Source organism: Salmo salar, chromosome ssa26 (genome assembly GCF_905237065.1).
Source record: "Salmo salar chromosome ssa26, Ssal_v3.1, whole genome shotgun sequence".
In the NCBI taxonomy this organism is placed as follows: Eukaryota; Metazoa; Chordata; class Actinopteri; order Salmoniformes; family Salmonidae; genus Salmo; species Salmo salar.
The window spans coordinates 3,889,083-3,913,498 of NC_059467.1; the positions used below are offsets into that span (position 1 = coordinate 3,889,083).

At 40.8% G+C, this 24,416-nt stretch overlaps 1 protein-coding gene across 3 annotated transcripts in view; it reads right to left on the minus strand.

The window, feature by feature from the left end:
* Window positions 1–24,416, minus strand: part of LOC106587046 (rho guanine nucleotide exchange factor 28) — a 95,974-nt gene that overhangs the window by 41,190 nt on the left and 30,368 nt on the right. For all 3 annotated transcript variants that reach the window (XM_045708844.1, XM_045708843.1, XM_014174918.2), the window contains 4 exons: window positions 7,090–7,217; window positions 6,623–6,900; window positions 4,110–4,305; window positions 3,751–3,862 (listed from right to left, as the gene is read on the minus strand). In XM_045708844.1, the coding sequence (XP_045564800.1) occupies window positions 3,751–3,862; window positions 4,110–4,305; window positions 6,623–6,900; window positions 7,090–7,217 (714 nt within the window). The remainder of the gene's footprint in view (window positions 1–3,750; window positions 3,863–4,109; window positions 4,306–6,622; window positions 6,901–7,089; window positions 7,218–24,416) is intronic.

The following is a 24,416-nucleotide window of genomic DNA, read 5'->3' on the forward strand; positions in this document are numbered from 1 at the left end:
TGGTCAAAAGTAGTGCACTACATAGGGAATATGGTGCCATTTGGAATAAAAACAATGATCAATTAAACCTAGGTCAGATTTGCTAAGATTGCAAATGTATAGTAAATGTTAATGTTTTTGGGATAATATTGCATCACATTCATCATATACAGTATACCTTTTTTCTTCACAGATGACATACTCACAGATGGAATACTTATTTTAAATTGGGGGGGGTTCTACAAAGCTAACATATCTAATTGTTTAAAGATGGTCACACCATGGATCAATTAGCTATTTGATTTAGAATTTTAGGACCCCAGTAGGTCTAAAAAAAAAATTGGGATAAAATATTGAATTTGGCCTTTACTACTACATCCCATAGAAATGTATTTAAGTTCACATTCATAAATGGCAAAACAGACAGTCAAAAAATAAATCATAAGGAATAAGGTTTTGAAGTGTATGTCCTACATCTAGGGGATATAAGAAGCTCAGGAAATATTTGTGTTTTGGACACATATTTAACCCCTTTTTTTGTTGCCACAAACCTACAGTTGAAGTCGGAAGTTTACATACACCTTAGCCAAATACAATTAAACTCAGTTTCTCACAATCCCTGACATTAAATCCAAGTAAAAATTCCCTGTTTTAGGTCAGTTAAGATCTCCATTTTATTTTAAGAATGTGAAATGTCAGAATAATAGTAGAGAGAATGGTTTATTTCAGCTTTTATTCTTTCATCACATTCCCAGTCGGTCAGAAGTTTACATACACTCAATTAGTATTTGGTAGCATTGCCTTTAAATTGTTTAACTTGGGTCAAACGTTTCGGGTAGCCTTGCACAAGCTTCGCACAATAAGTTGGGTGAATTTTGGCCCATTCCTCCTGACAGAGCTAGTGTAACTGAGTCAGGTTTGTAGGCCTCCTTGCTCGCACACACTTTTTCAGTTCTGCCAACAAATTTTATATGGGACTGAGGTTAGGGCTTTGTGATGGCCACTCCAACACCTTGACTTTGTTGTCCTTAAGCCATTTTGCCAGAACTTTGGAAGTATGTTTGGGGTCGTTGTCCATTTGGAAGACCCATTTGCGACCAAGCTTTAATTTCCTGACTGATGTAATGAGATGTTGCTTCAATATATCCACATCATTTTCCCCCTTCATGATGCCATCTATTTTGTGAAGTGCACAAGTCCCTCCTGCAGCAAAGCACCCCCACAACATGATGCTGCCACCCCTGTGCTTCACGGTTGGGATGATGTTCTTCGGCTTGCAATCCTCCCCCTTTTTCCTCCAAACATATCAATGGTCATTATGGCCAAACAGTTCTATTTTTGATTCATCAGACCAGAGGACATTTCTCCAAAAAGCACAATCTTTGTCCCCATGTGCAGTTTCAAACTGTAGTCTGGCTTTTTTATGGCGGTTTTGGAGCAGTGGCTTCTTCCTTGCTGAGCGGCCTTTCAAGTTATGTCGATATAGGACTCGTTTTACTGTGGATATAGATATTCTTGTACCTGTTTCCTCCAGCATCTTCACAAGGTCCTTTGCTGTTGTTCTGGGATTGATTTGCACTTTTTTGCACCTAAGTACATTCATCTCTAGGAGACAGAACGAGTCTCCTTCCTGAGTGGTATGACAGATGCGTTGTCCCATGGTGTTTATACTTGCGTACTATTGTTTGTACAGATGAACGTGCTACCTTCAGGCGTTTGGAAATTGCTCCCAAGGACGAACCAGACTTGTGGAGGACTACAATTTTTTTCTGAGGTCTTGGCTGATTTCTTTTGATTTTCCCATGATGTCAAGCAAAGAGGCACTGAGTTTGAATGTAGGCCTTGAAGTACATCCACACCTCCATTTGACTCAAATGATGTCAATTAGCCCATCAGACGCTTCTAAAGCCATGGCATAATTTTCTGGAATTTTCCAAGCTGTTTAAAGGCACAGTCAACTTAGTGTATGTAAACTTCTGACCCACTGGAATTGTGATACAGTGAATTATAAGTGAAATAATATGTCTGTAAACAATTGTTGGAAAAATTACTTGTGTCATTCACAAAGTAGATGTCCTAACCGACTTGCCAAAACTATAGTTTGTTAACAAGAAATCTTTGGAGTGGTTGAAAAGGGAGTTTTAATGACATTAACCTAAGTGTATGTGAACTTCCGACTTGTATGTGAACTTCCGACTGTACCTCCATACTTCCATAATTTTTTATTAACCGGTAGCTGGTTACCGTCAGACGAGTCCAGTGACACTTGTGGGGGTCGTAGAGAAAAACAGAGAACACGATCGTGTTTGTGAGAATCTCATCTTTTTAAAGCGTTGACAGACGTTTTTGTGATATTCGGGATGTCTTATGTTCTGAAACACCGCTGTAGCTTGGCCACCTTCCACCGCAGATGCGGAAGGCCGACATAGGCGGATGCAGTGGATTTAGACCAGCCCATGCAAAAATAAATATCTATAGCTTAATAAAGTGATGGATTTTGATGGGGATTTTTTTATTTTGTTACTTAGATTGACGCAAACATTGACAGTTTGAGTATGTCATCTGTGAAGAAAAAGGTCAACATTAGGGCTACAATACAATCACACATCTGTCTATGTTAAACCTTGGCAGTTGAGTGTGTTATGCACTACTATTGACCTTGGCCCCTACGGCTCTGGTCAATAGTAGTGCACTATATTGGGAACAGGGTGCTATTTGGGAGGTAACCTAGAACATTTATAAAGCCCCAGGTCCAGCAGACCTCTACAGAGAGAGAAGAAACACACACAGGAAAGAGCTGCTGAGGAAGAACAGATCACAGAAAGAGAGAACAGGAAGAGAAAAAGATAACAATAGATAAACAGTAGCAATTCCAAAACATTTCCCCATGAGAGAAACAAAACAATCTCCCCATAAAGAACCACAACATTTCCACGAAACAAAACCAAACCAACCCTCAAAGAGAATTACTGTCAAGCCTCAAGGTACAAAACATATGTACTGCATCCCAAATGGCAACCTATTCCCTATATAGTGCAGTAGTTTAAACCAGTGCCCTATGCTAAATAGGAATAGGGTATCATTTGGGACAAGCCCATGTTCATATCCTGTTATCATTGTATTAGACTGGCCTCAAGTTAATGTGAGGTTTATATTCCAAATAGGACCTTGACAGAACCATGCACTTTGTAACCATAGCTACACCCTCACCATAGCCTGGGCACCAGTCTAGTTCCTGTTTCAGCCAGTTTGTCTTGATATGATAATGATGTAGTTAAGACTGCTGAATGTAGAAGTCAGGCTACATCACTGCAACAATAGTGACGATATGGTCAGCCCCATACATCAGCAAGCGCAACCATAGATTCATATAGCAGAACTCGGGGGACCGGTGTTTCTAAAGGGGCTGTTAAAGACTGTACTTACTAACTGGGTTGAGGAGAGAGTTTAGAGAGAGAGAGAGAGCCTGAAGAAGGGAGCAGCCACTGCTGCTGAATGCACCACCTACACAGAATAATGACACACGATGGCTAACTGAGTAGGATTTACACACACACACACACACACACACACACACACACACACACACACACACACACACACACACACACACACACACACACACACACACTTCACTGTGTTGACCCCAGGTCCTGAAGAGCTACAGAGAGAACCCAGCTGCAAAGCTATCCTAAACAGGCTTCTGTCTGACACATGGCGGATGGCCCTGGGGAGAGAGAAGTCAGGGGTCAGGGGTTTAAGGTGACTGACCATCTGTCAGGTCGGAGATCGCTGCATCTCTGGTGAACAGGGGGCGTGAAAGCTGGGCCTTGGGGGAGGAGTAGGAGTAAGAGCGCAGACGAAGCTGTGGGTCTGACTGATCCTGAGGGAAACACACAAGAACCATGGAGTATTAGGGAAGGGAGTATCATTAAAATGAGAGAAAATAAGTGATGCTTTCAGTCACATTTAGCCAGTAACCAAATGTGGGGATAACTATAACAGGACAATACAATCACACGTCTGTCTATGTGGAAACATGGCAGGTGAGGGTGTCCAGTCTGAGTGTATGTCTGTGAAGTACCTTGGCGGGTGTGTACGTGCAGTAGGGGTGTATGTGTGTGAAGTACCTTGGAAGGTGTGTGTGAACTGTTAGAGTGTGTACGGTTGAAGTCCAACAAGTTGTCAAAGGAGTCCCTCTCGTCCCCAGAGCTAGTTTGCAGGTCAGAGCGTTGCCAGGGAAATGAGAAGTTGGGGAGGGAGGGGGGAGACTGGCACAGGGTGTCCTCCTCCCAACTGTCACACTCTACTGGTTCCAGACTGGAACTGAGAGAGAGAGAGAAAGAAAGAAAGAGAGAATATAAATATAAATATATAAATATAAATATAAACTATAGTTTTGGCAAGTCGGTTAGAACATCAACTTTGTGCAATTTGTGTAATTTTTCCAACAATTGTTTACAGACAGATTATTTCACTTATAATTCACTGTATCACAATTCCAGTGGGTAAGAAGTTTACATACACTAAGTTGACTGTGCCTTTAAACAGCTTGGAAAATTCCAGAAAATTATGTCATGGCTTTAGAAGCTCCTGTTAGGCTAATTGACATCATTTGAGTCAATTGGAGGTGTATCTGTGGATGTATTTCAAGGCCTACCTTCAAACTCAATGCCTCTTGCGTGACAACATGGGAAAAGAAATCAGCCAAGACCTCCGAAAAAAATTGTAGACCTCCACAAGTCTGGTTCATCCTTGTGAGCAATTTACAAAATGCCTGAAGGTAGCACGTTCATCTGTACAAACAATAGTATGCAAGTATAAACACCATGGGACCACGCAGCCGTCATACCGCTCAGGAAGGAGATGTGTTCTGTCTCCTAGAGATGAACGTACTTTGGTGCGAAAAGTGCAAATCAATCCCAGAACAACAGCAAAGGACCTTGTGAAGATGCTGTAGGAAAGAGGTAAAAGAAATATCTATATTCACAGTAAAACGAGTCATATATCAACATAACCTGAAAGGCCGCTCAGCAAGGAAGAAGCCACTGCTCCAAAACCGCCATAAAAAAACCAGACTACAGTTTGAAACTGCACATGGGGACAAAGATCGTGCTATTTGGAGAAATGTCCTCTGGTCTGATGAAACAAAAATGTAACTGTTTGGCCATAATGACCATCGTTATGTTTAGAAGAAAAAGGGGGAGGCTTGCAAGCCGAAAAACACCATCCCAACCATGAAGCACGGGGTGGCAGCATCATGTTGTGGGGGTCCTTTGCTGCAGGAGAGACTGGTGCACTTCACAAAATAGATGGCATCATGAGGGGGGAAAATGATGTGGATATTTTGAAGCAACATCTCAAGACATCAGTCAGGAAGTTAAAGCTTGGTCAAAAATGGGTCTTCCAAATGGACAACGACCCCAAGCATACTTCCAAAGTTGTGGCAAAATGGCTTCAGGACAACAAAGTCAAGGTATTGGAGTGGCCATCACAAAGCCCTGACCTCAAACATATAGAACATTTGTTGGCAGAACTGAAAAAGGTTGTGCGAGCAAGGAGGCATACAATCCTGACTCAATTACACCAGCTCTGTCAGGAGGAATGTGCCAAAATTCATACAACTTATTGTGGGAAGCTTGTGGAAGGCTACCCGAAACGTTTGACCCAAATTAAACAATTTAAAGGCAATGCTACCAAATACTAATTGAGTGTATGTAAACTTCTGACTGACTGGGAATGTGATAAAAGGAAAAAAAGCTGAAATAAATCACTCTCTACACTATTATTCTGACATTTCACATTCTTAAAATAAAGTTGTGATCCTAACTGACCTAAGACATGGAATTTTTACTTGGATTGAATGTCAGGAATTGTGAAAAACTGAGCTTAAATATATTTGTCTAAGGTGTATGTAAACTTCCGACTTCAACTGTATCTAACATGCTATTGCTTGCAAGAATTTTGTATATTCATTTTTGAATCCGGAGTCATTTTGCGTATCAGTTCATAAACCATGTGCCATTGAATCGGTACATCGAAAATCTCTTCCCAACTATTTTCCAATCTATATGACACAGCTGTCAATTTTTTGGTCTTTAAATGAAACTGGTATACTTTTTTATTTCTCACAATTTTCTTTAACCAATTAGGGTCTTTAATGCATTGCCGACAGACAAGTTCCACTTTCCTATTTCATTTTAGTACATTTCGTTTCCACTAGACTTTGATGAATATTCATTCTTTTGTCTTTCGTAAAAGAAGCTGAAACCATAAGTCCTTGGGTACAGAATGATCGCACTGTTCAGTATCTGCTCACTCCAGCATCTTGACCAAAGAGAATGGTTCATTGTGACTTCCTGTGACTTTCACCCCTACTGCTGTTACAGCTACTGTACTGGATACAGTAATGGACCAAAAAGTTTATTTTACATTTAAGTTAGTTTAAGTTTTGATTTGACACCTTTAGAGAAATTACATTGTAAAATACATTAACATGGAGATCTTTGAGACCCCAGTAAGTATGCAACAATAACATATTATGAAACCCCCAGAAATATTTTTGGTCAGCTTTTGACCTTACTTAACTATAACTTACCAAGCATGGTAGAGCAGAGCGCGGGTGTTTGGGTGTGGTACTTACCTCAGTGCACAGGTCTTCTCAGGCCGACTGGTTCCTCTGTGACTGAGCCCAGAGGAGAGGGAGATGGACGGCTGGATCCTCCCCCTATGACCACCACCAGAGAAAGGAAAGGGGTAGGCCAAGGGAGAGGAAGGAAGGGGGAAGGCCTGGTCCCTGTGAGGAGCCGTGGAGCCAGGGAGACTTCCAAAGAAGGAGTCCCAGGCAGGGCTGTTCCTCTGTGGCACAGAGCTCACCTCCTCCTCCACTGGAGAACGGTACTTTATATCCAGGTCATCCACCTGAGCAGGGGCACAGGTGAGAGGTCAGTGTCTGGGACAAAAGCAGTCCAATTCCTGGTTATGGCTGGTTATAACCTGGTTATGACAGCTCACCTGGTCCACCAGCATCTACCTGGTTGTAACCTCGTTATGACAGATCACCTGGTCCACCAGAATCTACCTGGTTAAAACCTGGTTACGACAACTCACCTGGTCCACCAGCATGGCTTTGGCATACACCTGGTCCTTCCCTGGTTGGTGGATCATGGCTGAGAGTCTGGAGGCAGCAGCCAGAGTAGAGGACAGAGCCTGGGCCCTCGTCATTGACTGGCTCTTCTCTACACACCGAGAGAGAGGGAACATTTTATATTACGTTATTAGTTACCTTTCCTACTAGTACAATACAACTTCATTAATCCCAGGGGGCAATTCATTCCGGGCTGACAGGGTACTTCAAAGAGGACAAACACAACACTGACAATATAAAAAACAAATATAAAAACTTAAGGCATCAGTTACGGTCAGTTTAGTACATTAGTACAGTATGTAACAACAGTATGTTCCTCTCAATATGTGAAAGTCCTGTTTTTCCATTTGTTTTCCAAAGAAATGCCTTGTCATGTCTCACAAACACAGGATGTGACATCATACATCCTGCACGGTAGCTTGTCTTTGTTTGGGAACAGGAGGCTGACATCCAGTGTTTCTGCATGACTCCAACGCAGACTAGGGCTGTACCTCAATAATGTAGGTGGCCTCTCCTCACATCTATGGCCTCCGACCAACATGATATTGATCTTAATGGCTCAGAAGGTTTCGCACAACAGGGTCACTGGTTCCCTTTCAATTCACAACTTTTTAGTCCTCTGTCTTAATTTGGTCTTTTATTTTGGTGCGGTCCAGACCGGCCTTGATTTCAACGTCAACTGACATAGATTTTTGGTCCAGAACGGCCTTTATTTAGCCCAAACACAGTAGATATCTATGATTGGTTCAGATTGGGTCCGGTTTCACAAGTTTGGACAGCACAGTACAGCAAAAAATGCCCCAAAATATGTATTTTCAATGTCTGTAAATGACAAATTTTCAACATCCTGAAAATACTCCACCAGTCAAAAGTTTGGACACACCCGACTCATTCAAGGGTTTTTCTTTTTTGTATTATTATTTTCTACATCGTAGAATAACAGTGAAGACATCACAACTATGAAATAACACATATGGAATCATGTCGTAACCAAGAAAGTGTTAAACAAATCAAAATATATTTTATATTTGAGATTCTTCAAAGTAGCCACCCTTTGCCTTGATGACAGCTTTGCACACTCTTGGCATTCTCTCAATCAGCTTCATGAGGTAGTCCCCTGGAATGCATTTAAATTAACAGGTGTGCCTTGTTAAAAGCAAATTTGTCGAATTTCGTTCCTTCCTAATGCGTTTGAGCCAATCAGTTGTGTTTTGACAAGGTAGGGGTGGTATACAGAATATAGCCCTAGTCCATATTATGGTAAGAACAGCTAAAATAAGCAAAGATCAACTACAGTCCATCATTACTTTAGGACATGAAGATCAGTCATTGCGGAAAAGTTCTTCAAGTGCAGACATGAAGGCCAGTACCGAAAGGTTCCTAGATTGAAACCCCAAGCTGACAAGGTAAAAATCTGTCGTTCTGCCCCTGAACAAGGCAGTTAACCCACTGTTCCTAGGCTGTCATTGTAAATAAGAATTTGTTCTTAACTGACTTGCCTAGTTAAATTAAAATAAGTTTAAAAAAATAATGTAAATGCTGGAACTGGCTCTCATGAGGACCGCCACAGGAAAGGAAGACCCAGAATTACCTCTGCTGTAGAGGATAAGTTCATTAGAGTTACCAGTCTCATACATTTCAGAACAAATGAATGCTTCACAGAGTTCAAGGAACAAACACATCTCAACATCAACTGTACAGAGGAGACTGCGTGAATCAGGCCTTCATGGTCGAGTTGCTGCAGACTAATGGACACCAATAAGAAGAACTTGGGCCAAAAAACACGAGCAATGGACATTAGACCGGTGGAAATCTGTACTTTGGTCTGATGAGTCCAAATTTGAGATTTCTGGTTCCAACTGCTGTGTCTTTGTGAGATACAGAGTAGATGAACGGATGATCTCTGCAAGTGTGGTTCCCACCGAGAAACATGGAGGAGGAAGTATGATGGTGTGGGTGTGCTTGCTGAATTTATTTAGAATTCAAGGCACACTTAACAAGCATGGCTACCACAGCATCCTGCAGCGATACACCATCTCATCTGGTTTGAGCTTAGTGGAACTATTATTTAATTTGCAACAGGACAATGACCCAACACACCTCCAGGTTGTGTAAGGGCTATTTGACCAAGAAGGAGACTGATGGAGTGCTGCATCAGATGACATGGGCTCAACAATCACCCAACCTCAACCCAATTGAGATGGTTTGGGATGAGTTGGACCGCACAGTGAAGGAAAAGTAGCCAACAAGTGCTCAGCATATGTGGGAACTCCTTCAAGACTGGAAAAGCATTCCCGGCGGAGGAGCTGGTTGAGAATCCCAAGTGTGCGCAAAGCTGTCATCAAGGCAAAGGGTGGCTACTTTGAAGAATCTAAAATATATTTTGATTTGTTGAACCCTTTTTTGGTTACTACATGATTCCATATGTGTTATTTCATTAGTTTTGATGTCTTCACTATTATTCTACAATGTAGAAAATAGTAAAAATAAAGAAAACCCCTTGAATGAATAGGTGTCCCCAAACTTTTGACTGGGACACTAAATCTACCAGATGTGGGAAAGATAGATACCTCAGGTTCCACCCAAATGGCCAACATGCAATTTATAGCCTACTGGTGCAATTAACGTTCATCCAAGGCGCGCGCAAACATAAAGTGAAAACGTTCACCACAGGGAGCAGTTTTATGATTTCAATGAAGTGCTGCTTATAACAGTAACCTAACTGTACAGTGGCTAGCCAAAACACATAATTGACAGTGTTACACACAGTTCAGATGCCAAACTAATGGCAAGTCGAACTGAATATACACTGAAGAGAAATATACACAGTTTGCTGATGTCATCGCTGTGTGTGTAGGTGGCAAGGAAGTCAGGCGCAGGAGAAACCAACTTGGTATTACTGGAGTTGTTTGAATAAAATAATAAACAAACAACGAACTCCAAAACAAAAATGTACATAAAATAACATGGGCAACAATACCCGTAGCTCACAAAATACACGACACAAAATAACATACAAACAATCTCAGACAAGGACATGAGAGGAAACAGAGGGTTAAATACACAACAGGTAATGAATGGGATTGGAACCAGGTGTGTGTGAAAACAAGACAAAACCAATGGATAATGAAAAATGGATCAGTGATGGCTAGAAGACCGGTGACGTCGACCGCCGAGCACCACTCGAACAAGGAGGGGCATCGACTTCGGAAGAAGTCGTGACAGCTGACGTCAACATTGTGAACAGTGCCCCATGGTGGCGGTAGCGTTATGGTATGGGCAGGCAGGCAGGCAGGCAGGCAGGCAGGCAGGCAGGCAGGCAGGCAGTAAGCTATGGACAATGAACACAATTGCATTTTATCGTTGGAAAATTGAATGCACAGAGATACCGTGACGATATCCTGAATCAACAGCCTGATCAACTCTATGCGAAGGAGATGTGTCGCACTGCATGAGGCAAATGTAGTCACAATAGATGCTTCTTTTCTGATCCACCCCCCTACCTTTTTTTATCTGTGGTATCTGTGACCAACAGATGCATATCTATATTCCCATGTGAAATCCAAAGATTATGGACTAATGAATTAATTTCAACTGACTGATTTGCTTATATGAAACAGGTAAAATTGTTGCATATGTGGTCTGCGGTTGTGAGGCCGGTTGGACGCACTGCCAAATTCTCTAAAACAAAGGAGGAGGATGCTTATGGTAATTCACATTAAATTCTCTGACAACAGCTCTGGTGGACATTCTTGCAGTCAGCATGCCAAGTGCACACTCCCCCAAAACTTGACACATCTGTGCACATTTTAGTGTGGCCTTTTTTTGTCCTCAGCACAAGGTGCACCTGTGTAAAGATCATGCTGTTTAATCAGCTTCTTGATATGCCACACCTGTCAAGTGGATGGTTTATCTTGGCAAAGGTGAAATGCTCACTAACAGGGATGTAAACAAATTTGTGCACAACATTTGAGAGAAATCAGCTTTTTGTGCTTATGCAGAATTTCTGGGATCTTTAATTTCAGCTCATGAAAAATGGGACCAACGCTTTACATATTGCGTTTATATTTTTGATCAGTGTCAATTAAGAACGGGCTGGCACACTTAAGAGCTTTGCTTGATATACCGATTGGTTTCATACAACCGCTCTCAACACTGCGGCAGACTTCCTCGTTGGTTTTGGGTCAAATTCAAGCATAACACAGAGGAAGAGGCGAAGCGAAAGGTTTTACGCAGCCCAAAGTCTGTCCACAAAAATAAATAATAATATTTTTTGAATGGAGGTCAATAAGTGTAGAATTTGGTCAATAAAAATGTTACGAATGCATGGTTATAAGTTGATTCACATGGCATTTCGGAGTTGTGCCTGTTGTCATGAAGATAGAGGACTCATCATGGATATAACACGTTTTAGCATGGACATTGCCATTTTAGAGGAGTCAACTGGGTGGGGATTCTATGAGTTGGGAGCAATAAGCCAATGAAGAAGAAGAAAAAAATGTACAACCTTAAAATGTAGATAGCCTCAAGAGCATCTACTGAATGACCAAAATGTAAAAACAAACAAAGCAAAGCATGTTGGGAATTATTCCAATGAGCTCAGCTCCCAAACAAGTATACATTTCGTCGTTGTGGACCAGATCCAAATCTGAATTAATCCTAGATGTCCAGGCTATGTTTAAACAGTTTGAACATCACATTACAGTACGGCACAGTTTAGTACATTAGAGCAAAATAGAGTACAGTACAGTACGGCATAGGACAGTCAAGTTTTATTCAGTAGAGTACAGTATGGTACAGTATATTTTAATTCAGTAGAGTACAATAAGGTCCAGTACAGTTTAGTTCAGTAGAGGAGAGTCCATTAGAGTAAAGTAGGGTACAATACAGTACACTATACTTGACCTTTCTTTACTTTACCGCTCTACTGTTCTCTACTGTATTATATTATACTTTTCTTTACTGTACTGTGTACTGTACTATGCTGTGCTCTACTGTACTGTACTGTGTTGTGCTGTTCAAACTTGTGAAACAAAGATGTCTGCAATTTGTTCAGATTTGGTCCGGACCAGAATAAATCTGAACCGAACATAGATGTCTATGCTTGATTTAGATTGTCTATGCTTGATTCCGATTTGATCCGGACCGGACCAAAAATCAACGTCCTTGGAATGATACAGAGAATATTTATAATGCTCACTAGCTTTGTCCTCCTTCTCAGGATCATGCCACATGCTCAAAATAACTCAACCGCTAGTTTGCCTGTCTGTAAGGAGAAGTGCAGGCTGTAAATTGATCCTGCTGCTCTGATTAGATAGAGATAAGCTGTATCCGTTCACTTGCTTCATATTTCAACCGGTAACTTCTCATCGCACTTCGTTCAATTTCTACACGCAACAACTGCAGTTTAGACATTTGACCACAACCACACTCTTCGAAAAAAAGGTTATGCATAGAACCAAAAAGGGTTCTATTGCTTGCTTCATATATAGCACCCCTAATGGTTCTATATATTCTATATAGAACACATGTTGTAGGGTTCTTTGACCATAACCCCAGGAGTTCTTATTCACTGAACTGGTTCCATATAGGGTTGGTTCCATATAGGGTAGTGATGCATGGGTTGACTCATAACCCACAGTCCCGCAGTTAAATCTGCTGGGCAGGCGGGTTTTGGGTCATGAAATATTATGTGGGTGGGTGGTAGTCGGTTTGAATACAGAGAAAACAATACCTTAAAAAATCTCTAAATGTATAATTCTTATGCAATTTATATCTTTAGGCTACATTTTGTTTTTTCTTTCATTATTTTAGGCTATCTGGCATTAGTGTGTAAGCCTAAACTTTAGGGCCTAACTGTACACAAGCCAAATAGCCCACATGACAATTGCCAAGTGATTTTGGGAATGGGAAGAAAAAGTTAACGTCATCCACAGAGGCAAAAAGGACAATGTCAGAGTTTAATTCAATAAGAGAAAAGCTGTGAAATGGAGTGTTGAAAATACAAAGAAGGTACAGCCAGAAAAGTAATGTTTGGGAAAGATTTGGTGAAGTGTTAAAAGAGGATGATAGCGGTGCTGGCTATGTTATGTGAGATGATTGTGACTGTCGAATTGCTATACAAATTCAACAGTCACAAGACTTCAAACAGGCCTATGTCACGTCAAGGGAACTGTAGCTTACTGTTCAGAAGGGTCAAATGAAAATTGAAATATGGACACTGACTGTAGGTCTATAACCTTTCGCATAGCCTTAATATTAACTCCTGCAGAAATAAGCATTTCTTGCAGTACAAATATACACTAAATGTAGGATAAAAATAAAAATGTGTTTTAGTTTTTATGACGACCTCATCTCTGCACCCCACACATACATCTGTAATGTCCCTCAGTCGAGCAGTGAATTTCAAACAGATTCAACCACAAAGAACAGGGAGGTATTTCAATGACACGCAAAGGGCACCTATTAGTCAGTGGTGTGGTGTAAAGCACTTAAGTAAAAATACTTTAAAGTACTAATTGTCAGTAACTGCTAGGAGTGGTGGTAGGAGTCAGGCGCAGAGAGCAGAGGTAAGGAAATTTGTGTTTATTCCATAAAACACAAAACGGTCGACGCCAACACAACCGGCGTGAAAAATGCAAAGTGCCCAGAACAACAGGTACACAGCATGCATATAAAATAACACTTGTCGATCGCCAGCACATCCAATAACAAAAAACACACTCTGACGCAAAATAATCCCGCACAAACCTGGGCGGGCTAAACAGGCTTAAATAACCATAAATCAAGAAAACCAAATGAGGAACAGGTGCAAACAATAAGACATACCAAACGAAAAGGAAAAAGGGATCAGCGGCGGCTAGTAGGCCGGTGACGACGACCGCCGAGCGCCGCCCGAGCAGGCAGGGGAGCCACCTTCGGTGGGATTCATGACACTAATTAAGTCATTTTTGGGGGTATCTGTACTTTACTATTTATATTTTGGACTACTTTTATTTTCACTTCACTACATTCCTTAAGAAAATATTGTACTTTTTACTCCATACATTTTCCTTGACACCCAAAGTTCTCGTTACATTTTGAATGCTTAGCAGGACAGGGAAATAGTCAAATTCACGCACTTATCAACCGAACATCCCTGGTCATCCCTACTGCCTCTTATCTGGCGGACTCACTAAACACACATGCTTCGTTTGTAAATTATGTCTGAATGTTGGAAGTGTGCCCGTGGCTTTCCATAAATAAAAAAAACAAGAAAATGGTGCCATCTGGTTTGCTTAATATAAGGAATTTGAAATGATTTATACTTTACTTTTGATACTTAAGTATATTTTAAACCAAATACTTTTATACAAGTAGAATTTTACTGGATGACTTTTACTTGAGTCATTTTCTATTAAGGTATCTTTACTTTTACTCAAGTATGATAGTTGGGTACTTTTTCCACCACTGCTATTAGTAGATGGGTGACAAAAAAAAAAAAAAAACATTGAATATCCCTTTGAGCATTGTGAAGTTATTGATTACACTTTGGATGGTGTATCAATACACCCAGTCACTACAAAGATACAGGCGTCCTTCCTAACTCAACTGCCGGAGGAGGAAGGAAAGTGCTCAGGGATTTCATCATGAGGCCAATGGTTGTGATAGGAGAAAACTGAGGATGGATCAACAACATTATAGTTACTCCAGAATACTTACCTACATGACAGTGTGAAAAGAAGGAAGCCTGTACAGAATACAAATATTCCAAAACATGCATCGTGGTTGCGATAAGGCACTAAAGTAAAACTGCAAAAAATGTGGCAAAGAAATGAACTATGTCCTGAATACAGAGTGTTATTTTTGGGGCAAACACATCATACCATTCTTCATATTTCAAATCAAATCAAATTTTATTGGTCACATACACATGGTTAGCAGATGCTAATGCGAGCGTAGCAAAATGCTTGTGCTTCTAGTTCCAACCATGCAGTAATATCTAACAAGTACTCTAACAATTTCACAACTACCTTTTACACACAAGTGTAAAGGAATGAAAAAGAATATGTACATATATATATATGGATGAGCGATGGCCGAACGGCATAGGCAAAATGCAGTAGATGGTATAGAGTACAGTATATACATACGAGATGAGTAATGTAGGGTATGTAAACATTATATAAAGCGGCATTGTTTAAAGTGACTAGTGATACATTTATTACATCCAATATTTAATTATTAAAGTGGCTTGAGATTTGAGTCAGTATGTTTGTTTCAAGCATGATGGTGGCTGATGTTCAGAAAATGTATTGCCTCCCAAAACTTCCGGTGAATGAGCACATCAATTTACAAAAATACTTTGATGGCTGAGCTCTGTACTCAGAATATTGAACAATGTACTTTCGCCGTAAAGCTATTTTGAAATCTGACACAGCGGTTGCATTAAGGAGAAGTGTATCTATAATTCTTTCAATAACTGTTGTAAATTTTATCAACGTTTATGATGAGTATTTTTGTAAATTGATGAGCTCATTCACCGGGAGTTTTGGGAGGCAATACATTTTCTGAACATCACGCGCCAATGTAAAATGGGGTTTTTGGATATAAATATGAACTTTATCGAACAAAACATACATGTATTATGTAACATTGAGTCCTGGGAGTGTCATCTGATGAAGATCGTCAAAGGTTAGTGATTAATTTTAGCTGTATTTCTGGTTTTTGTGATGCCTCTCCTTGCTTGGAAAATGGCTGTGTGGTTTTTCTTGTCAAGGTGATGTCCTAACATAATCTAATGTTACGCTTTCGCCGTAAAGCCTTTTTGAAATCGGACAATGTGGTTGGATTAACGAGAAGTTTATCTTTAAAATGGTGTAAAATAGTTGATTGTTTGAGAAATTTGAATTCTGAGATTTTTATTGTTTTGTATTTCGCGCCCTGCTATTCCATTGGCTGTTGGCGAGGGGTCCCGCTGGTGGAACGGGGTTCTGCTAGCGGAACGTCTGTCCTCAATTAAGACTAATCTGAAGATGGTGCTGGCTAAAACTGGTGAATGTAGAGAGTATAGGGATATTGTTATCCACGTCGGCACCAACCATGTTAGGATGAAACAGTCAGAGGTCACCAAGCGCAACATAGCTTCAGCGTGTAAATCAGCTAGAAAGATGTCGGCTTCGGGTTATATCCTGCCTGTTTGACCCTGTCCGGGGGTATCATCGGATGGGGCCACAGTGTCTCCTGACCCCTCCTGTCTCAGCCTCCAGTATTAATGCTGCAGTAGTTTATGTGTCGGGGGCTAGGGTCAGTCTGTTATATCTGGAGTATTTCTCCAGTGTCCTGTGTGAAATTAAGTATGCTCTCTCTAATTCTTCTTTCTTTCTTTCTTTCTTTCTTTCTTTCTTTCTTTCTTTCTTTCTTTCTTTCTTTCTTTCTTTCTTTCTTTCTCTTCTTTCTCTCTCTCTCTGGGGGCCTGAGCCCTAGGACCATGCCTCAGGACTACCTGGCATGATGACTCCTTGCTGTCCTCAGTCCACCTGGCAGTGCTGCTGCTCCAGTTTCAACTGTTCTGTCTGCGGCTATGGAACCCTGACCTGTTCACCGGACGTGCTACCTGTCCCAGACCTGCTGTTTTCAACTCTCTAGAGACAGCAGGAGCGGTAGAGATACTCTCAATTATCGGCTATGAAAGCCAACTGACATTTACTCCTGAGGTGCTGACCTGTTGCACCCTCGACAACTACTGTGATTATTATTATTTGACCATGATGGTCATTTATGAACATTTGAACATCTTGGCCATGTTCTGTTATAATCTCCACCCGGCACAGCCAGAAGAGGACTGGCCACCCCTCATAACCTGGTTTCTCTCTAGGTTTCTTCCTAGGTTTTGGCCTTTCTAGGGAGTTTTTCCTAGCCACCATGCTTCTACACCTGCATTGCTTGCTGTTTGGGGTTTTAGGCTGGGTTTCTGTACAGCACTTTGAGATATCAGCTGATGTAAGAAGGGCTATATAAATACATTTGATTTTGATTTGAACTACCAAACAGACTATAGCTACTGACCACAACTACAGAACAAAACTCCTGACCACAAACATTGTCCAAAATCCATGACCACAACTACTGACACCAAACACACAACTACTGACCACAAACACACAACTTGTGACCACAAATCTACTGAACCACACATCTACTGAACAAAACTCCTGAACAAAACTCATGAACAAAACTACTGACCATAACTACTGGAAACAAAAGCACAACTACTTACCACAACCACACAACTACTGACCGCACCTACTGAACCACACAAATACTGACAAACAACTGTCCAAAAACAAAATCCCTGACCATAACCACAAAACTACTGATGACAATACACACAACTACTGACCATAACTCCTGACCACATCTCCTGAACACAAATGCTGACCATAACTGCTGACCACAACTTCTGACCACAACCACACAAATAATCACGCAAACTACTGACCACAACAACACAACTACTGACCAAACTACTGAGAACAACAGCAGAACTACAAACAATAACTACTGACCACAACTATTGACCACAACTACTGACCACAACTCCACAATACTGACCACAACCACACAAATAATTACCCAAACTACTGACCACAACCACGCAACTACTGACCTCAACTACTGAACACAATTACTGGCCTCAACCACACAACTACTGACCAAACAACTACTGAGAACAACAGCAGAACGACAGGCAATAACTATTGACCACAACTACTGACCACAACTCCACAATACAGACCACAACCACACAAATAATTACCCAAACTACTGACCAAAACCACACAACTCCTGAACACAACTCCTGACTACAACTGCTGACCACAACTATACAACTATTGACCACAACAACAAAACTAATGACCACAACTACTGGCCACAACCACAACCACTTATTTTTGTCATCCTCCACTTTAATGCCATTTCTTCAATAATTTTTTATAAACAACATAACTTTTGACCACAAAAAGTTAGAGGGTATGACGTCTTTGTCTACTTCTCTGCTACTCAAATCTGTTCGCACAACTACTGGCCATAACCACACAACTACTTACCACACCACTACTGAACAAAACTACTGATCACAAACATTGACCAAAATCATTGACCAAAACTACTGACCACAACCACACTTCTACTTACAGTAACCACACAACTACTGACCATAACTACAAAACCACAAAACAACTGACCACAACATCACATCTACTGACCACAACCACACGACTACTGACCACAGCCACACAACTACTGCACCACACAACTACTGACCAAAACTACTGACCACAATAATGACCAATATCACTGACCAAAACTATTGACCACAACCACAAAACTACTGGCCACAACCACAGCAACTGACCACAAATACTAACCCCAACACCACAACTACAGACCATAGCTTCTGACCACAACCAATGACCACAACTTTGGAAAACAACTCCTGACCACAACAACTGACCACAACCACACAAATACTGACCACAAAACACAACTAGTGACAACAACCACACAACTACTGACCACAACTACTGAACAAAACTCCTGACAACTACAATGAAACTACTGACCTTAACAACACTGTGGTTGAGAGACAAAAAGGAAGAGGTCGAATAGCGAAACTTCCGCGGTGGTGTTCAAATGTAGGCTAAGTAGTTTTTGTTCTTAAAATTATCACGAGTATTGCATCGTAAGCTACATCTCTGTAAACATAAGTCAATTTTTTTTTTTTACTAATTCTTTAAAGTGGATATCTGTTTTCTCATTGAAAAGTGGTTATTGATCTCTTGGCCTTTGTCGGAGCTTTTAAACGAAATACTAAACCATCTTTTTATTTCTGAATGTGTCAACACCGGACACTCAGGATGTGGCTGTGTTATTAATGTCATTTAGCCAGCAGCATTGCACCCTGCATCCCACTGCTGGCTTGCTTCTGAAGCTAAGCAGGTTTGGTTTTGAAGTGGTGTTGGAGGTCTAGTAGGAGGCACCCTTTCCTCTGGTCTAAAAACAATATCCCAGGGTGGTGTTTGGGGACATTGCCCTGTGTAGGGTGCTGTATTTTGGATGGGACGTTAAATGGGTGTCCTGACTATCTGTGGGCACTAAAGATCCCATGGCACTTATCGTAAGAGTAGGGGTGTTAACACCAGTGTCCTGGCTGAACTCCCAATCTCGCCCTCATACAGGCACCTAATCATCCCCAGCTTACAATTGGCTCGTTCCTCTCACCTGTAACTATTACCCAGGTCATTGCTGTAAATGAGAATGTGTTCTCAGTCAACTTACCTGGTAAAATGTTAAATCAAGCCTTTTGATTTAAGCATTTTGATTGTTTTAGTTTGGTTGGCTAGACTACCTATTTCATTGTTTAATTAATGGATTAAGCCTTAGTAGTAATTCTGATCTCTTTCCCAATGATCAGTGCTTTAGTGTATTATGTTGCTGTCCAGTGGCACTGAATTTGCGATGCACTTGACTATCCATGTTTTTATTTGCAATGCCTTTTGATTTGAAAATGTGAAAAGTTTTGATGTGTGTACTAGGTTTAATTTACACTGAACAAAAAACAGAAAGGCAGCATTTAAACTGTTGGTCCCATGTTTCATGAGTTGAAATAAAAGATCCCGGAAATGTTCCATACGCACGAAAAGCTTATTTCTCTGAAATGTTGTGCACAAATTTGTTTACATCCCTGTTAGTAAGCATTTCTCCTTTGCCAAGAAAATCCATCCACCTGACAGGTGTGGCATATCAAGAAGCTGATTAAACAGCATGATAATTACACAGGTGCACCTTGTGAAGGGGACAATAAAAGGCCACTCTAAAATGGGCAGTTAAGTTACACAACACAATTCCACTGATGTCTCAAGTTTTGAGGGAGTGTGCAATTGGAATGCTGACTGCAGGAATGTCCAACAGATCTGTTGCAAGAGAATTGAATGTTCATTTCTCGACCATAAGCCACCTCCAACATTGGTGGCTTACTGTTGGTGGGTTATTTTATGCAAACGTTTGCATATTTACACACAGTTGAAGTCGGAAGATTACATACACCTTAGCCAAATACATTTAAACTCAGTTTTTCACAATTCCTGACATTTAATCAGAGTACAAATTCCCTGTCTTAGGTCAGTTAGGATCACCACTTCATTTTCAGAATGCGAAATGTCAGAATAATAGTGGAGAGAAAGATTTATTTCAGCTTTTCTTTCTTTCATCACATTCCCAGGGGGTCAGAAGTTTACATACACTCAACTAGTATTTGGTAACATTCCCTTTAAATTGTTTAACTTGGGTCAAATGTTTTGGGTAGCCTTCCACAAGCTTCCCACAGTAAGTTGGTTGAATTTTGGCCCATTCCTCCTGACAGAGCTGGTGTAGCTGAGTCAGGTTTGTAGGACTCCTTGCTCGCACACACTTGTTCAGTTCTGCCCACAAATTATGTAGAGGATTGAGATCAGGGCTTTGTGATGGCCACTCCAATACCTTGACTTTGTTATCCTTAAGCAATTTTGACACAACTGTGTAAGTATGCTTGGGGTCAATGTCCTTTTGGAAGAACCATTTGCGAACAAGCTTTAACTTCCTAACTGACGTCTTGAGATGTTGCTTCAACATATCCACATAATGTTCCTGCCTCATGATGCCATCTATTTTGTGAAGTGCACCAGTCCCTCCTGCAGCAAAGCACTCCCACAATTTGATGCTGCCACCCCTGTGCTTCATGGTTGGGATGTTGTTCTTCGGCTTGCAAGCCTAACCCTTTTTCCTCCAAACATAACGATGGTCATTATGGCCAAACTGTTCTATTTTTGTTTCATCAGACCAGAGGACATTTCTCCAAAAAGTACAATCTTTGTCCGCATGTGCAGTTGCAAACCGTAGTCTGGCTTTTTTTAATGGCGGTTTTGGAGCAGTGGCTTCTTCCTTGCTGATCGACCCTTCGGGTTATGTAAATATAGGACTTGTTTTACTGTGGATATAGATACTTTTGTACCCGTTTCCTCCAGCATCTTCACAAGGTCCTTTGCTGTTGTTCTGGGATTGATTTACACTTCTCACACCAAAGTACATTCATCTCAAGTTGACAGAACGCATCTCCTTCCTGAGCGGTACGATGGCTGCGTTGTCCCATGGTGTTTATGCTTGAGTACTATTGTATGTACAGATGAACGTGGTACCAGGCAACGTGGTACCAGGCATTTGGAAATTGCTCCCAAGGATGAACCAGACTTGTGGAGGTCTTCCATTTTTTTTCTGAGGTCTTGGCTGATTTCTTTTGATTTTCCCATGATGTCAAGCAAAGAGGCACTGAGTTTGACAGTAGGCCTTGAAATACATCCACAGGTACACCTCCAATTGACTCAAATGATATCAACTAGCCTATCAGAAGCTTCTAAAGCCATGACCTCATTTTCTGGAATTTTCCAAGCTGTTTAACTTTTTTAGGATAGGGGGCAGTATTCGGAATTTTGGATGAGAAGCGTGCCCAAAGTAAACTGCTAGGATATGCATATAATGTATTGATTTGGATAGAAAACACTCTGACGTTTCCAAAACTGTTAAAATAATGTCTGTGAGTATAACAGAACTGATATGGCAGGCATAAACCTGAGGAAAATCCATCCAGGAAGTGGGATATTCTTTATGTGTCTAGTTTTCAATTGAATGCCTGTACAGTATCCGTTGGGTTAGGACATAGATTGCAGTTCCTATGGCTTCCACTAGATGTCAACAGACTTTAGACATTGTTTCAGGCTTGTATTCTGAAAAACGATGAAGAATGAGAGCATCTTCTGTGTGGCATGCAGAATGAAGCAGAGCTCCTTCGCGCGCATGACCGATAGCGCGCCCTTCATTCGTTTTCCTTTCTATTGAATACGCTATTGTCCGGTTGAAATATTATCGATTATTTTGACAATAGACAACCTGAGGATTAATTCTAAACATCGTTTGACATGTTTCGACAAACTTTACCAGTACTATTTGGCTGTATTCGTCTGCCTGTTGTGACCGCCTTTGAGCCAGTGGATTACTGAACAAACAAAATGCGCCAACAAAACAGAGTTTTTAGGACATAAAGAGGAACTTTATCAAACAAAATGAACATTTATTGTGTAACGGGGACTCTTGTAAGTGCAACCAGATGAAGATCATCAAAGGTAAGTGATTAATTTTATCGCTATTTCTGACTTTTGTGACTCCTCTACTTGGCTTGAAAATGTTTGTATGCTTTTGCAAGCGGGGCGCTGTCCTCAGATAATCACATGGTGTGCTTTTGCCGTAAAGCCTTTTTGAAATCTGACACAGCGGCTGGATTAACAAGTAGTTAAGCTTTATTTTGATGTATAACAGTTGTATTTTTATGAATGTTAAATACTTATAATACTGTATTTTGAATTTCTCGCTCTGCAATTTCACCAGATGTTGTCTTGGTGGGTCGCTAGCGGCACGCCTGAACCAAACAGATTAAAAGCACAGTCAACTTAGTGTATGTAAACTTCTGACCTACTGGAATTGTGATACAGTCAATTATAAGCTAAATAATCTGTCTGTAAACAATTGTTGGAAAAATTAACTTACGTCATGCACAAAGTAGATGGCCTAACCGACTTGCCAAAACTAGCTTGTTGACAAGAAATTTGTGGAGTGGTTGAAAAACGAGTTTTAATGACTCCAACCTAAGTGTATGTAAACTTTGACTTCAACTGTATATATATATACACACATATGGACACTATCGTTCAAAAGTTTGGGGTTACTTAGAAATGTCCCTGTTTTTGAAAGAAAAGCACAATTTTTGTCCATGAAAATAACATAAAATTGATAAGAAATACAATGTAGACATTTTTAATGTTGTAAATGACTATTGCTGCTGGAAAATGCAGATTTTTTTATGGAATATTTACATAGGTGTAACCGATGTGAAATGGCTAGTTAGTTAGCGGTGGTGCGCGCTAATAGCGTTTCAATCAGTGACGTCACTCGCTCTGAGACTTGAAGTAGGGTTTCCCCTTGCGTTGCAAGGGCCGCGGCTTTTGTGGCGCGATGGGTAACGATGCTTCGTGGGTGTCAGTTGTTGATGTGTGCAAGGGTCCCTGGTTGGGGCGAAGAGAGGGACGGAACCTACACTGGTACATAGGCATACAGAGGCCCATTATCAGCAACCATCACTCCTGTGTTCCAGTGGCACTTTGGTTTACTAATCCAAGTTGATCATTTTAAAAGGCTAATTGATCATTAGAAAACCACTTTGCAATCATGTTAGCACAGCTGAAATATGTTGTGCTAATTAAACAAGCAATAAAACCGGCCTTCTTTAGAGTGGTTGAGTATCTGGAGCATCATCAATTGTGTGTTCGATTACAGGTTCAAAATGGCCAGAAACAAAGTACTTTCTTATGAAACTCGGAGCAGGAGAGCAAAGAAGTTGCAGTGGCACAAAACGTTTAATAAGGTAGTCCCAAAACTCACAATCCAAACAGAGGGAAAACACGCACAAAACGAAGTCGCCAGACACAGGGAAACTAATTCCACACACGGAGGAGAAACCTCGACTCCTAAACAGAGTCTCGAAAAACACACGGTAACACTACCGAAACAAAATCGAAAACCCTGTGGTGCAGACACGCACCCCTAACATGAAAGACATACAAACAATCCCGCACAAAGCCTAGCATGCAGCGGGGTGTAGATAAACCCACCGAAATCAACTAAATGAACACAGGTGTGAAAAAACAGACAGACACAAACGTAAAGGAAAAATGGATCGGTGGCAGCTAGTAGGCCGGCGACGACGACCGCCGAGCACCGCCCGAACAGGGAGAGGAGCCACCTTCGGTGGAAGTCATGACAATCATTACATATTGTATGACCTATATTACATTTAGAGGATTCAACGATTTTCCGTTAGGATCTGTGAGAATATCTAAGGGGCTTTTATATCATTCTAAATTAATTAATAATAACGATAATCGCTTTGTTTAAAAAGTAATGATATTTTGGAGATTTAGTTTTCATTTAACCAAGAGCAAGCGAGAAAAATACTATTATTGAACATGGGATTCAGACTAATTTGTAAATAAAGACAGTTTGTTATTTAGAATTATTAATTTCTAGAGAAACCTAACTTGATTATTTAGCAGACATCACTTGCTTATTTTCAGTCAACACATATCTTAAGAATATCATGGAATATAATTGAACATTTTCGTTTCTCCATGCTTGTTTCAGAGCAGGTTGAAATGGTGGTGAA